Source organism: Larimichthys crocea, chromosome III (assembly GCF_000972845.2).
Source record: "Larimichthys crocea isolate SSNF chromosome III, L_crocea_2.0, whole genome shotgun sequence".
Lineage (NCBI taxonomy): Eukaryota > Metazoa > Chordata > Actinopteri > Sciaenidae > Larimichthys > Larimichthys crocea.
In genome coordinates this window covers 25,339,010-25,351,973 of record NC_040013.1, presented here as the reverse complement: position 1 = coordinate 25,351,973, position 12,964 = coordinate 25,339,010, and the positions used below count along the sequence as shown (strand labels likewise).

The 12,964-nt window shown below is 41.2% G+C and overlaps 3 protein-coding genes across 4 annotated transcripts in view; all 3 read left to right on the top strand.

Annotated features, from left to right (window-relative positions):
- The first annotated feature begins 54 nt into the window (after positions 1 to 54).
- On the top strand, positions 55 to 856 carry LOC109137510 (ovarian cancer G-protein coupled receptor 1). The gene is made up of 2 exons (XM_019255850.2): positions 55 to 174; positions 279 to 856. The coding sequence occupies exons 1-2, from the start codon at positions 62 to 64 to the stop codon at positions 814 to 816; spliced, it is 651 nt and encodes a 216-aa protein (XP_019111395.2). The 5' UTR covers positions 55 to 61; the 3' UTR covers positions 817 to 856.
- A 3,185-nt stretch (positions 857 to 4,041) lies between these two features.
- thumpd2 (THUMP domain containing 2) lies at positions 4,042 to 8,144 on the top strand. Of its 2 annotated transcripts, none has more exons than XM_019262749.2 (10): positions 4,042 to 4,296; positions 4,653 to 4,791; positions 4,876 to 5,364; positions 5,610 to 5,746; positions 5,912 to 5,989; positions 6,143 to 6,283; positions 6,596 to 6,667; positions 6,762 to 6,876; positions 7,348 to 7,468; positions 7,646 to 8,144. In XM_019262749.2, exons 1-10 carry the CDS (start codon positions 4,138 to 4,140, stop codon positions 8,004 to 8,006), a joined length of 1,812 nt encoding a protein of 603 aa, XP_019118294.2. In that variant the 5' UTR covers positions 4,042 to 4,137; the 3' UTR covers positions 8,007 to 8,144. The 2 variants fall into 2 exon arrangements, with proteins under 2 accessions (XP_019118294.2, XP_019118293.2); XM_019262748.2 differs by having other exon boundaries at positions 4,876 to 5,466.
- A 3,852-nt stretch (positions 8,145 to 11,996) lies between these two features.
- The window catches only part of LOC104930995 (mitogen-activated protein kinase kinase kinase kinase 3), a 43,584-nt gene continuing 42,616 nt past the window's right edge, over positions 11,997 to 12,964 (top strand). Inside the window, exon 1 of the mRNA XM_027277334.1 lies at positions 11,997 to 12,058. The gene's annotated coding sequence lies outside the window, so the exon portion shown is untranslated. The remainder of the gene's footprint in view (positions 12,059 to 12,964) is intronic.

Below are 12,964 nucleotides of genomic sequence, written 5' to 3'. Positions count from 1 at the left end.
GAGGAGCGATTCGCATCACGTCATCAACCTTCTCATCTCTGACATCATTCAGCTCTGCTGCATGAGCGTTGAGGTGACACCATCTGTCGGTTTGAATGAAGAAATTGTAGAACTCATTTACATTTTCAGTCTGCTGACCAGTGTTGGCTTCATGGTGTGTGTCGCCCTGGAAAGGTAACTATCTGTCTATCCAGTATGTGTGTAGCTTCTGTGTCGATCATTATATTACTTTAAATTCTGAAGCTCCTCAAAGACTATGTGTCCATCTTGTATTACAGGTATTTGGTCGTCGCCTGGCCACTGTGGTACCGCTTCAGACGAACCATCAAGATCCCTGTGGTGGTCTGTGTCGTGGTCTGGGTCTTTACTCTTGTCTTTCTCCTCACTTTCTATTTCTGCTTTGATGGTACGGTCACACTCACCATATTCGCTGTCTACCTCCTCCTTCCCTTCCCACTGCTCATATTCTTCATGGTTGGGACCCTCAAAGCTCTGTCTGCCAGCACTGTCCGCTCTGATGAAAAACGAAGAATCGTGGGAGTTTTGGTTCTGGTGCTGCTTATTTACACACTGCTGTTCATGCCCAGTGTCATCTGGTACCTGTCAGAGGAAGCAAGAAATAACTTTACCTTTGAGTCACTGTCTGGCATTTTTCTGATGTTCAGTCCTCTTGCAGACTTATTTCTGTATGTGTTCATGAGGAAAGGGATCATAGACAAGCTTTTGGCCTCTGTGTGTTGTTGCAGAATGGACAGCAATGATATCAGCAGATCACCAGGAAATGATGACAACATTCACACAGTCAGCTCTGTGTAGGCAGAGAAAGAGGGAGAGAGAGAAAGGAGAGAAAACAGAAGGAGAATGTAGCAAATAGAAAGAATAGAGACAAGACAGATACTGTCATCTACTGATACGATTTCCAATCAGACACCTAACTGTAGATAAAAGGAAGCATTGCTTTGACTCTGCTGTGGGAGAACTGGTTGCTGGGAAATGTTTTGGTCAACTTGTTCTGGTTCACTGTGAAGGCTTCAACACATGTAAATAAAATATGTTTCTTATTATTTTGTCAGCTGTAAGTTGATGTCTATCATTATTAGGGCCCGAGCACAGCGATGCCCTATTGTATTTTGAACGCTGAACGACGTTTAAGAGTAAATCGCATTTTCCACAGTCCATATCCCCCCCAAAACTCACGAAAATTTGCCTACCCCCCCAATGTCAGGCGTAAAATTACGTATTTCGGAGGTCTCACACATGGACGTACGCATATGCCTCCAGAGCGCCACCTAGGTGCGCGTTTTTGCCGGTGCCCCTCGCCACGGTTTCGCCCACGTGCACGAAACTCGTGGGAGTATGTAACATGGCCAGACGCACAAAAAAGTCTCTTGGTGCCCCGGGCGACAGTGAAGCGTACGGCAATTTTGCTCAGATTTGGCCTTTTCCCGTTTTTGCCTCATTTCCAGGGGTCGCATTTGAACGAACTCCTCCTAGGGATTTCATCCGATGTGCTTGAAACTGGCCGTGTGTGTTCTCAAGGCGTCGACAATGAAAAGTTCAAAATCACAACTTTTTATCAGAGGGCGTGGCCGTGACGGTGCGTCAAAGTCGAAGCTGCCGATTTTTTCACAAAAAAACAAGACTCCTTTGACTTTTGGCCTGATTTGACAAGGGGTCATGTTTGAACTAACTCCTCCTAGGGATTTCATCCAATTCACTTCAAACTTGGTAGGTCTGTTCACATAGACTTCCTGAGTAACAGTTATCAAAATGATGAATTTTGGGGAAACTGTGTGGCTATTTCCACATGCGCACATTTCGACGTGCGCACATGTGCGAGGGCCCGACCATCGCTGCTTGCAGCTTTAATTATCTTTATGTTTTGATGAACTGAGCTCATTATAGCCACCAAAATCTTTATTCTGACTGTTGTCTGTTTCTTTAACAGGGAGAGCATCTTAACAAGTCTTTAGGACTTTTTTCTTCTTTGGTCTCTCTTTAAATTTCATTTCTTGTTCAGTTTTTCTCAGTTATATCTAACGTACATCTATCCAAAGCTGCTTTTGTTTTTGCTGCATATTATTTGTTCATCTTTATTTCATATTTTTGCTGTTTTAGTGGTTGGCATGTTAGTTTTTAGGATGTGACTCAGAGCATGTATTTGAACAGTTCTTGTGTGTTTTCAATAAACACTTTCTACTGATCTTGGTCTTTGGCTGTTGTTTGCACTTTGGGTCCTCTAAAACGTTCAACCTAACAACATGAACATGAAGCCTAACCCTGCTGTTACCAGACAGGCATATATACACACATATAACCTATATTAATGGCTAAACTTAACCGTTAGTTAACCTAGGTAGTTGTTTCCATGAGCATGTTTTATCTTGTCTTACTCTGTTGTTGGAACTTGGAAACATCAGAGATGATTCTACCAGTATTGTTGTCAGATCGTTGGTGCACATTAGTGGATGTTTGGTTGTCTGTAGTATCGTTCCAGCCCTCAGTACCCTCAGATAAAGTGAGATGTGATTTTCTCAGGCTGTCTAATCACAGAGGACGGCTGAGTTTCTCTGGGCTCAGCTCTGAGGTGCACTCATCCTGCTGTCGGCCTTTGCTGCCATCTTTTTGTTCTCTGTACTATTCAACAAAGGCCTGAGAAGTGGGATGTGTTGAAAGTGAAAGCCCAGCACTCGCCTCAACCTGTGACACCAACAGATGGTGCAAAAGATGATGGGAACGTGAACTTTTTTAGAAATGACCAGGCCTCAGATACAGTGAGAAAATTAGCTGCTCTCCCATCTATTACTTTATCTAGGTGTTTGTTTCTGCCCTGTAAATAACTGGGAGGCTTTGGGAAAGGTTGAAATGTTAGTCTCATAACTTTTACAGACTTAAGACTGATACCAAATATGATTTACTCAAAAAAGTCTGAGGATTTTAAGACATTTTTTTTGTTGCACACACAAACAGTGAATCTTGCTGTCATGGCGAATATGTTCTACGCAGTCTATGCTTGGACATACTAAAAGTTACTTTCACCAGCAGCTACAAAAGATGTCTCTTGCTTTTAGCCCTGTTTAGCTGAAACAAATAACCCTTAAATAAAAGAAACGTACATAAACCAAAACTGTTCTTTTGGAAAAAATGACAGTTGAGCATTTAATAAAATTGTAAACCTGAAGCCAAGAGGACGACTCAATTCTGGTGGATCATTCTCACCTTTGCTATCATATCAATGTATTTCGAACATTCCTGTAACATCAGCTCACAATTTTGATGTAAATTCGGTAAAAGTAAAGTCACAAACCACATAAATATTTGTATTATCATTTTTCTTGACCATTCAAGACACATCGATTCAAATCCTTTGAGATTTAATTTATTTTTATTATTTTTTTTATTTTATTATTTACTTATTTACCATAAGATACTGTATATTTTTCATTTTTAATTCTGACCACTGTTCTTTTGTTAATTAATTAATTAATTAATTAATTATTTTGTTTCTTCTTTTTAATTCTTTTAATTTTGTGGTTTATTACCAATGCATTCAATTACCTGTCATTTAATATATATTTTTATATAAATATAAAATTTTATTACTACTGTACTCAATTATTATTTAATATATGAAGTCCTATGTGAGGAAATATTGTTATATAAATATTAAATAAATTATAATAACATTTAAATCATGTTATCATAATAGTATAATAATTTATGAACGCAATAAAAAATATTTTGTGGTTTATTACTACTGTACTCAATTATTATTTAATATATGAAGTCCTATGTGAGGAAATATTGTTATATAAATATTAAATAAATTATAATAACATTTAAATCATGTTATCATAATAGTATAATAATTTATGAACGCAATAAAAAATATTTTGTGGTTTATTACTGCTGTACTCAATTATTATTTAATATATGAAGTCCTATGTGAGGAATTAAAAAATATATATTATTATAAAAGATGATTAAAATGTGTAAATAAAAATAAAATGCAGGTAAATAGAGACACCTGCTGGACAGGACTCGTCACTGCAGCCTCGTTGACGTAGTTCCGTTTCTGGTATAAACAAGCGAGCCAGTATGGCGACTTTCATAGCGCTGGCAGACTTCTTCTTGTAGATGTTTGTTTGTTTGTTTGTTTGTTTGTTTGCTGACACTGAACACAACATGACTGCACCGGGCAGCGAGCGCAGGTTAGTCCGCTACTACTGCACCGCCGGTAACGGCATGGAGCGTTTCTTAACCGACGAGGTGAAGAAGAAGCTGGCAGCTGAACACGTGAGTGTGTTTGTGTTGTTATGGTAGTATGAATGACGAGGAGACGGCTGTTCAGAAGCCCATACATCCGAATATTTGTAATTATGTTTCTTATTTTTTATTAATAAATCATTTGTCAAGTTTTAATTTCTCAGATAAAGCCCAAGAAAGGAAGAACATGTGGTTCTAACCATGTAAAGAAAAACATACACACAAACTGTCTTTGTGCAAAAAATGTGCATTGTGCAATCTTATGCAGAGAAGAGTCCTATCCATCATCATCATCATCATCATCATCATCGCTCAGATCCTGCAGCAGTCTTTTTTTTTTTTGCACAGTGGAGCTGCAGGAGACTGAATCTGTCATTTGTGTCCAGGTGTGTCACATGCCAGGTAAAGTGTTGTTCAGCTCCTCTTTGGGGATGGACAGAGTCGTTGAACTGAAGGCGGCAGAGAGACTCTTCCTCCTGTTGAAAAAAGACTCTCCTCTGCAGCTGTCAGCCCACACCAGCCCCGGTACTGACCCGACACATCAAATACACAGATGCATGTAAAATGCAAAATGCAATGAATTGTGCTGACTTTTGTGTTGTGTTCCAGCAAAGGCGGCCTCTGTGCTGCAGTCCAAACTGTTGGGTGACAGGAATCAATGGGCCGGCGCTGTAATGACATGGAGCCGCCTGCAAGGGGAGCTGGCAGGCAGGAGGATGACGACTCCTGATGCCACAAGCGCCACTCTGGAAGTGACAAGGAAGAAGGAGGAGGAGGAGAGAAGGAGCGAAGAACAGAGGGAAGAGCAGGAGGAGGAGGAGGAGAAGTGCGATGTGGAGTCTAGAAAAAGTGCAGGGGAGCAGAGGGAGGAAGAGCGTGGGAACGGGAGGCTGAGAAGTGGCGAACAGAGTGCTGTGCATGCTCTGGAAAAGAAGAGAAAGAGAGATGATGATGAAGAGGAGGAAGTGGAGGAAAGGAGGGGTGCAGCTCGGGACTTTAGTAGTGAGAAGAATGTGAACACGTCTGAGACAGAAAGGAGGAGAGAGGGAGAAGAGGAGATGGGAATGCTTGTGGAGTTCAGCAGCTGCAGGAAAAATGATAAACATGGAGTGATATCAAGAGCAGACCACAGTGTGGAAAGTACCAACAGGAGGGTGGACGACGTTTCAAAGAACTTTGCTGTTGAAAGTGTTGAAAACAGTAATAATATAATTCCTTTTTTTTTTTGAGTTTTTAATCTCAGCTTGTACAACATGAACTTTTATGATGAACATCTTTTTTTTAATTTCTTCTTTATTTCCGTCTTCTGTCTGTCGTCTCTTGTTCGCCTTCACGTAATAAAGTCAACGCTGCGGGAGGAGGAAGAGATGACGCACTACTGCAACCGAACAGGATCAGACAAAAGCCTCCTTCTGTCCCCATCTCTTTTAGGATCAGCTGCAAGTGTACCGGATCTCTGTCCCGATACTTCAGCACACAGGTACTGGAAGTCAAATGCACATAACAAAGCAGCGTAAAGTCAGGTGTATGTATACGTCTACGCCTCTACTTCTGATAATCTTGGTAAAGCTACATATAGGAGTTGTCAGCTACATATATAAATGTATATTATGTTGAGTATTGTGTGTTTGCGTGTATCTAATAGGAGGTGAGCAAAATAATTGGAGTAGGTCTGAGCAGACTGCTGGGCTGGAAGGTGGACCTTAAGAATCCACAGCTGGAGGTAACGTGTGTTTAAAATTTTTTTTACTGATTGTTGCCCAGACAATTTTAAAGGTAATGCTCTGTATAAACTGGAGATATTATGAGTGAATACCGGCTCTTACCTGTCCTTTTTAAAACGTACCATCATCAGTTGGTTCCTCTTTTTCTGCAGGTAAATGTTTATTTGAGCGATGACCACTGCCTGCTGGGGTTTCCACTAACCAGGTTACCTCTGGCTAACCGGAGCTACATTAAAACCACAGGACTGAGGTCTACTGTAGCCTGGGCTATGGCCACATTGGCTCAGATACAGGTACTAACACACCTGCTGTATTCTTTATTATGTGTACGCTTTTGTTTATGGATGCAGATTAGACGACACCATCAACACTTTTAGCAAAAAAAAAAGGTTTAAGACTCAAACTCAACTCCACTTAAAGCTGCAGGACTAAAGCTGTCCTCATTTTCAAACTTGCAAAGCGTAGCGTTGTTGTCTGTGTGCTTAAGCATTTGCATGCACACCAGCCAGGCCGCGATGTGATATTGCCCTTCTGTCACCTTTGCACTGTATTTACTGTGTGTGTGTGTGTGTGTGTGTGTGTGTGTGTTATCTCCTGTTTCCCAGCCAGGCTTCTGCGTGGTCGACCCGATGTGTGGGGTGGGAACCATCTTAATAGAAGCAGCGCAGGAACACAAGGTCAAGACAGGAAACCTCCCCGTCGAAAACATTTAGAACTGAACAAAACCATCACTGATATAATCCAATCTGTCGCTCTCAATTGGATCTTCAGGCTGCCCGTTTCCTGGGTATGGACATCGATGACGGACAGCTGCAGAGGGCCAATGAGAATGTAGAGTTTGCAAAGCTGGGAAACAGGATACACCTGCTGAAATCGTCATCTACGGGTAGGAAACCTGCACAAAATGATTACTAGGATCATGTTAGATGTGTTTCAATAAACCTTTTTATGTTTTGTTTTTGACATTAAGTAGGCGCCTCAGTAAAATTCATTTCTGGGTAGGAGTTACATGTTAAAGCTGTGTATTGTGTACAAACTGTTACGTAAGAGAATCTGTCTTTTTAAAAGCTGTCTTCAATCCTAAATTTGGAACACCTACAAAAGTAATTTGTTTCTCTAAGTCATTAATGACTCAGACGAAATGAGTCATGAATCGAAGTGATGATGCCGTTCACTTGATCTTTAATTCTAATTATATATCTTTTAGAAATTTGACCTTTATTTAGTTCACTGGGGATCCAAAGCCAACATATTTTGGATGGGACTCAGTGAGTGGGAGGTGATGCTGAAGCCTCCTGTCAAGTTTTAAATTACCTCTTGGCTTGTCTTGTCCGTCCTCCTCTGTGTGTGCGTGCAGCGCTGCCGCTGCCCAGCTCCACTGTAGATGCCGTGGTCTGTGACCTGCCGTTTGGCAGGAAGTTCGGCACCAAAGCAAACGCGGCTGCCAACCTGCCACTAATCCTCGCTGAGATGGAAAGGTTTGTGCGCCTGTGTGTCCGTTTGCATTGTTTCTTGTAGAAATGTTCTGTGAATCAGAAAATGTTGCAAGTTTTTCTGGATGCGCGCTCATGTATACATCTTAGAGTGTATCAAATGTAAATATTTGAATGTATCCTGTTATTTTCTTAAACTCTGTTTAATTTGTGTGTGTCTAGAGTCCTGTGTATTGGCGGTACCCTGGTTCTCCTTCTGAGTCCTCAGTTATCCTGTCTGCTGAAGAAACTCCTGGCACAGAAAGACGCTGGACCAAAGTCTAAACAGGAAACGAAGCCTCAAACTGGGACACAAGACTGCCCATCACCCTCTCTGTCTTCCACAAAACAACAGACTTTCCAAATCCACCATGGGGGCAGCTCCCCACCTATCCAGGAAACAGACCCTCCGTCTGGGCTACAACATAGCATGCCTCCCCCTCTCTCCTCCCTGAAACACCAGACAACTCTCAGAGTCAGCTTAGGCTTGATAGATGGACTTATCCATAAATACATCAAGATGGACCCCAGATCAGTGCAGTAGAAGTTACATTTCAAAGTAATTAGTTACTTTCCAGCTGTGTTGAAATGCTTCACTTGATTCGAACAATCTTTTTTTGTTTGTTGGTTTGCCTGTTTTATATTATTCAGCTGTAAATAATATGAAGAAATAAATTTATTTTGAAACAATGGTGGATCTTGAGTTGTGTGAACTTTGAAAGTCAATCCTGTATTCATCTTCCTATCCTATCAAATTTGTGACATACACCTGTTGGGCTTCCTTCTTCAGCCACCTTATGAGGTAACTGTAGCAGATATCATCAGGTGGTACACACACACTATCAAATTGGTGGGCTGGCAGTGGTGTCCAGGTGTACTGCCATCTTCTACTGGCTTCCAGCTTTCCTCCTCCATAACCAGCAAGAGGCACATTCTGCCTCCTCACCCGTCCGTCGAGCAGATTCAGTTTGTTGCTCCTGTTGTCCAGGCCCAGAGCGCCAGAGCTGATAGTAGCCACCTCTTGTCCTTGCACTCCTAAAGGAGGGACTGGTGCTTCGACACCTTCTTCTTGTGAGCAAATTGTTAAGAAAATAGCATGTTTGTTGGGGATCAGAAATTTTCTTAGCTTCTTATTAATCCATGTTGGTGCTCTTGTGAGTATATTTCCAAGATGGTATGTGAGATAGATGCAAAATAAACTATAGTGCCTGTGATACATCTCACTGGTGTGTTTTTAAAGATACTGGACAACGACTTCTTTTGCTGCACTGATGATACTCATCAGTACAATAATGCAATAACACTTGCCTTATAAAGTTTTCTGCACTTTAGTTCTGCCTGTAACACAGACCCCAGTGGCTGAATCACAATGTTGCCATCTGCCACTGTTTAGCCCTGCTTAGCCCAGTTTCACACTGAGAGGGGTAGACGAGGGCCACACAGGGTTTAGTGTTTTCATTCATTTCACCTTAGCCATAACCTTCCTGTGTGTTTTTTGCTGCCTGTGCAGGATGATAACATTCACCTTAGATAGATAGATAGATAGATAGATACTTTATTGATCCCGAGTGCGATTCAAGCGTCCAGTAGCAGCATGAGGCACAGTAAACATATACTAAACATACATTAAAATGAACCTAAAACACAGTAAACCTCCACATGACCTCTTGGTCCAACAACAGAGCAGATTCAGTCAGAGACTCCCACGGCTTCACTGTAATGACTCATCCTATAACAGGTGATCTGAATGATGATGATGATGATAATGGACACTAATACATAACTTGCACTGACTCTTCTCTGAATAAGATTGCAGAGTGCACATTTTTGTACAAAGTTACTGCACAGAGAGTTTGTGTGTATATGTTCTCCCTTTATTCTATTTATATTGATCTACCTCATGTCTTTTGTACATAACGTGTGCATGTTTGTGTTTGTAATACTCTAAATAGTGATAAAACTGCGGCTGCAACACAAGAAATTCCTTTTTGGGATCAATAAAGTACTATATCTATCTAAGAAGTTAAACATATGCTTAGTTCTTTACAAATAGAAAACCATATAACAAGTAACACAAAACACAAACACACTCACATGTTCATCTGCCAGCTTCTTCTACAACAATATATAATAACACTACAGTAATAATGATAGTATATAATAATAATAATAACAGTATATAATATTAAACAGTATATAATATAATAATAATAATAACGTGTTAAACATACAATCAATAATAATAATAATATAATAAAATAACAGTAATAATACAATAATAATAATATAGTGACAGTATGTAATAATAATAACAACAGTATATAATAGTAACAACAATCAATATACAAATATTTAATATTTTACCAACACAAATAAATAAAGGTTGTTATATCTGTATATATTCGTATACATTTGTGTCTGTGAGTGTGTGTGTGTGTGTGTGTGTTTATTCGTTCATATATTATAGTTATTATATATATATATATATTATATGTAATTATATATTCTATGTAAGTAGTTTATGTTAAAGTGTTAAGTTATATAGTTATATAGTAGTAAGATTATAGTATTTATAAAGTTTAAGTTTATATAGTTTATCGGAGGTTTAATATAAGTTTCTCTCGGTAGTATTTATATAGATTTATCTCAGTTTTATATCGTAGTTTTATCGTAGTTTCATCGTCGTTTCTCGGACTTTTCTCTCAGTTTTTCACTCGTCGTTTCTATAGTGTCATCGTAGTTTTCTCTCGTTTCTCCGTACCGGTTCTCTCGTGGCTCTCGTTTCTCGGTACGTTGCTGGTCGTTTATTATCAGTCGTTTTCTCTCGTGTCCTCTCGTTTCTCCGTAGTTTTCTCGTCCGTTTCTCTCGTTTCCTCGTCGTGTGCTCTCGTTTCCTCGTGGTCGCGCGTTTTCCGTCGATTTCTCGTCGTTTCCTATCGTGTCTCGTCGTTTTCTCTCGTTTCTCGTCGTTTTCTCTCCGTTTCTCTCGTTTCTGTAGTTTATCGTCTTTCTCTCGTTTCTCTGTGTCTCGTCGTTTTCCCCGTTATCTCGTTTCCCTCATCGGTTTCTCGTACGTTTTCTCATCAGTTTCTCGTCGTTTCTCTCGTTTCTCTCGTTTTTCGTCGTTGCTCGCGTTTTCTCGTCGTAATCTCTCCAGCTTTCTCTCGTTTTCTCTCCGTGTCTCTCACGTTGCCTCTCGTTTCTCGTAGTGTCTCTCGTTCTCGTCGTTTCTCTCCGTTCCTCTCGGTTCTCTCGTGTCTCTCGATTTTCTCGTCGTTATCCTCTGTTTCTCTCGTTTCTCGTAGTTTCTCTCGTTTCCGTCGTTTATCTCTCCGTACGCTCGATTTACTAGTCGTTTCGCTCGAGTTCATCGTCGCTTTCCATCTCGTGTCTCGTCCGTTTTCTACGTTTCCCGATCGTTTCTCGTCGTTTCTCTGATTTCCTCGTCGTTTATTCGCGTCGTATTCCTCTCGTGTCTCGTCGTGTTCTCTCGTTTCTCGTCCGTTTCTCGTCGTTTCGCTACGTGTCTCGCTCGATGTCTCTCCTTTTTCTCGCTCGTTTCTCTCTATTTCTCTTCCGTTTAACTCTCGTGTCTCGATCGTTTCTCCTTTTCTCGTCGTTTTCTCTCAAGTTTCGTCTATCCGTTTCTCTAATCGTTTCTCGATCGTTTCTGGATCGTTTCGCTGCCGTTTCTCGCGTTTACGTCTCGTTTATATCTCGTTTCTCGTACCTTTTTCTCTCCGTTTCTCTCTCGTTTCTCTCGTGTACTCTGCGTTTCTCTACGTTTCTGTCAGTTTCTCTCCGTTTCGCCTCGTTTCTCGTTACTTTTTCTCGTCTTTCTCTCAGTGTCTCAAGTCGATTGCTCTCTTTTCTCGTCGTTTCATCGCCGGTTCTCTCCGTGTCTCTCGTTTTCTCGTCTTTCTCTCGTTTCTCGCGTTTCTCGTCCGTTCGCTCGTTTCCTCTCGTGTCGCTCTTTCTCTAGTTTCTCTCGTGGTCTCTCGTTTCTCTCAGTTTTACGCTCGTGTCCCCTCTGTTATTCTCTCGTTTCTCTCGTGTCTCTCGTTTCCCTCTTGTCTACGTCGTTTTCTCCTCGGTTCTCCTCTAGTCACTCGTCTTTCTCTTATATTTCCGCGTCGTTTCTCTCCGTTTTCGCGCCAGTTTCTCGTCGTTTTAGTTCTCGTTTCGTAGTTTATCTATTTTATATATGTTCGTTTATTCTGTTCTATAGTATTATTTTTGGTTTTTTTCGCCCCCCTCCATCTGACTAGGACAGGGGGGTACGCCATCATGTCCACTGCGCATGCTCAAAGCGCAGTGGAAGCCATGTTGGCCTACATTGGACTCGGGCTGGGATTTTCTGACCGCCGTATGTTGTTTTTTTTTTTTTATTCTCACACTGAAACATCTGTTTCTCGTTTTGTTTTCACCTGTCGGGGTTTCGTCTAACTGACCCCAGTGCGCGGATCGGCGCCGTAAACATCGGCCTTGAGGCGGACAATGATAACTCCAGTGTCGACCTGTCCCGGAGGAATCCGCAGGAGGACTTCGGAGCTGATCCAGCGGATCGGAAGCGGCACGTACGGAGATGTGTACAAGGTAACCACCGCAGTGAGCCCATTACCGGACAGACCGCGTCCGGGGGGTTAGGACGCCTCCCACGGCTTCACATTCTGTGTCATAACGGCGAATAACGAACGTTAGCCCCGGCCAGGTAGCTCGTTTTAGCATCGATCGGTGCTATAATCTGCTACTCATGCACCTGATTCCATTGTCGGACACACACACACACACACACACACACACACACACACACACCACACACACACAGGCCGTGTGGTTGTTGTTTTGGGGCCTTTTTTTTTTTTTTGTCTGACATCATTGTGGTTTAATTAAAAAAAAAAAAGAAGAAGCGCTTTATTTATTTAAATAAATAACCCACAGCTTAACGTTTGCTATGAAGCTACAACGTCGAGCACAAATCGTGTTTTGTATTGTACTCAAACAAGTGTGAGTCGTTACAAAGATATGCTGCTTACACACCATATCCTATAATATATAGATATAAAAATATATACATACATATATTCATAATATAAAAGAACAACGGCTGTCCGATAATAGGACGTTTAGCCGTTAGCTGTCCGACAACGGACGCAGTTAAAGCTGCTAGCATCCAGAAGCTAACTAGGTTTTTTTTTTTTTAATTTAGCCGTTACGTGGGAACGTTGAGGCAAAAAAACAAAAAACAACAACAAGCAGTGATTAGTCTGCTTCTTTGTGTCTTAAAGACAACACGACATGTTTCGCGTGAGTCGTTATATCGCGAAGCTTTTTAGCTTTTGTCGCGACAGAAGACTTGACAGCTGGAAATCCAGTTTGGGGGCTAAAGGCGCTGAGCAAGCTACAACAACAACAACAACAACAACCACAAATATCATTATTCTGCTTTTTATTCACGATTTAGCAGCAGTAAGGATAGTTACTGTCAGGTTTGAGGAGGAT

Coding starts and splice junctions, on each gene's coding strand:
- thumpd2 (XM_019262748.2), top strand. CDS start 4,138: ATGTTTGTTTGTTTGTTTGTTTGTTTGTTTGCTGACACTGAACACAAC. Junction 6,284..6,595: donor CCACATTGGCTCAGATACAG/GTACTAACACAC, acceptor CCTGTTTCCCAG/CCAGGCTTCTGCGTGGTCGA. Junction 6,877..7,347: donor GCTGAAATCGTCATCTACGG/GTAGGAAACCTG, acceptor GTGTGCGTGCAG/CGCTGCCGCTGCCCAGCTCC.
- LOC109137510 (XM_019255850.2), top strand. CDS start 62: ATGAGCGTTGAGGTGACACCATCTGTCGGTTTGAATGAAGAAATTGTA. Junction 175..278: donor GTGTGTGTCGCCCTGGAAAG/GTAACTATCTGT, acceptor CTTGTATTACAG/GTATTTGGTCGTCGCCTGGC.